At 40.1% G+C, this 1539-nt stretch overlaps 1 protein-coding gene across 1 annotated transcript; it reads right to left on the bottom strand.

The window, feature by feature from the left end:
* Nucleotides 1–343: 343 nt before the first annotated feature.
* Nucleotides 344–1313, bottom strand: LOC137970566 (integrase/recombinase xerD homolog). Its single transcript, XM_068817087.1, has one exon. It carries the CDS (start codon nt 1256–1258, stop codon nt 344–346), a length of 915 nt encoding a protein of 304 aa, XP_068673188.1. The 5' UTR covers nt 1259–1313.
* Between the last annotated feature and the right edge of the window lie 226 nt (nt 1314–1539).

The raw sequence follows: 1539 nt of genomic DNA, 5'->3' as shown, positions 1-1539 counted from the left end.
AACTCACTGCGTTCGCACACATGAAAATTATTTTCTAAACCGTTATAGGAACTTGCACAACACGACAACCACAGTCCAATGGGTTGGTAACTCACGGATAGCCAATATAAGCTTTATTACTGTATTCGAGCACTATGTGTATAAACGGTCACATTACTTTTAGTCCACAGAAATACGATACGCGAAGCTATATCCTCATTAAGCTAGTACACTTGCTCAATACATATGATACGGTTAAATTATAGTGAAAGCACTGATTATAATCATACAAAACTTGGCTGTAACTAAAAGATAGCAAAACGTTCGCGTGTCCCATCACGCGTGGAAACTTAAATGATAGTAATTAGATACCTAGGCTAGATGAAACTGAAAGCCGTGCAGATATATCTTCCTGAATATACAAGTCTTTGGCGTAATCGGATTTCCATCGCCCGTGTAATTTTAATAACCTGTCTGATACAGGGTCGCTAGGTGAAGTTACGGCAGCGGTTGCCCCACCAGACCTAAGACTGTGTAACCCAAAAAGTTTGGAGTTGTAACCTAGAGCCTTGAGAGCTTCCAAAAAGATTTCTCGACACCTAGAATACGAAATTCCTTTGTTCCCTAAAACATAAGTATTATAATTTTTCTGAAATACTAACTGCCTGATTAGGAGACCGTCTGCATTATGGTCCATTCTTGCAGCAGACATATACCTAAGGACCATACTAACTGGACAAGTGGCATTGTCCGTTCTAGCAATAATAGCTTTATTACCTTCCCTGTAGACATCTGTTTTACTACTTGGTATAACAATGGACATATGGTCATCTGCGAAAGTTATATGCGAAGCTTTGATAATTGCTAACTCATTGAATCTGAAGAAACCTGCAAAACCTAAGAGGACTATGACTGAAATTCGCAGATCTTTTAGATTAGCGTCTACCTTGCCATGTTTAGCAACTATTCTCTTGACCATATCAATAGAGAGAGGGAGCTTCCTATTCTTCCGTTGTGTGCCATTACGTTTCGCGGCTTCAACAACATTTCTACACACTCCGGTTTTCAAAGGATTATTACTACAAGTTATATCTACTACATCGTGTAGCCAAACTAATGCAGCATAAGCCATACTAACAGTGCTGGGAGAACCAGTCTTCCTGTGAAGCTGAGACAAATAGGCCGCTACAACAACAGGCTCTTGTGGCAAAACGAATTGAGCCTTAACATCATTGCACCAACGCATAAATTTTCGACACTCAAGTAAATATCTATTCATCGTCGAAGGTTGTCTGGCCTTAAACTGATCAGTAATGAGGCGCAGCTTGAAGGGAGCTAAAGATCCATAGAGACTTGCCCAACAGGACTGAGCAGAGATGGCCTGTTGAGGAAAACAAAAGGAAAAACACATAACAGAGGGGTGTAGAGGTGGAACAATCTTACTCACTGATTCATGGCTAAAAGGAAATAAGTACTACAACCCGGGAGCTATTAGTTCTCAACACCACTGCATTCATTAAATGAAGATCAAAAAGGGCAATAAATAACACAGCACTATTG

The sequence above is a fragment of the Montipora foliosa genome, chromosome 9, assembly GCF_036669935.1.
Source record: "Montipora foliosa isolate CH-2021 chromosome 9, ASM3666993v2, whole genome shotgun sequence".
NCBI classification, from domain to species: Eukaryota; Metazoa; Cnidaria; class Anthozoa; order Scleractinia; family Acroporidae; genus Montipora; species Montipora foliosa.
This window is presented reverse-complemented; position numbering and strand designations above follow the sequence as displayed.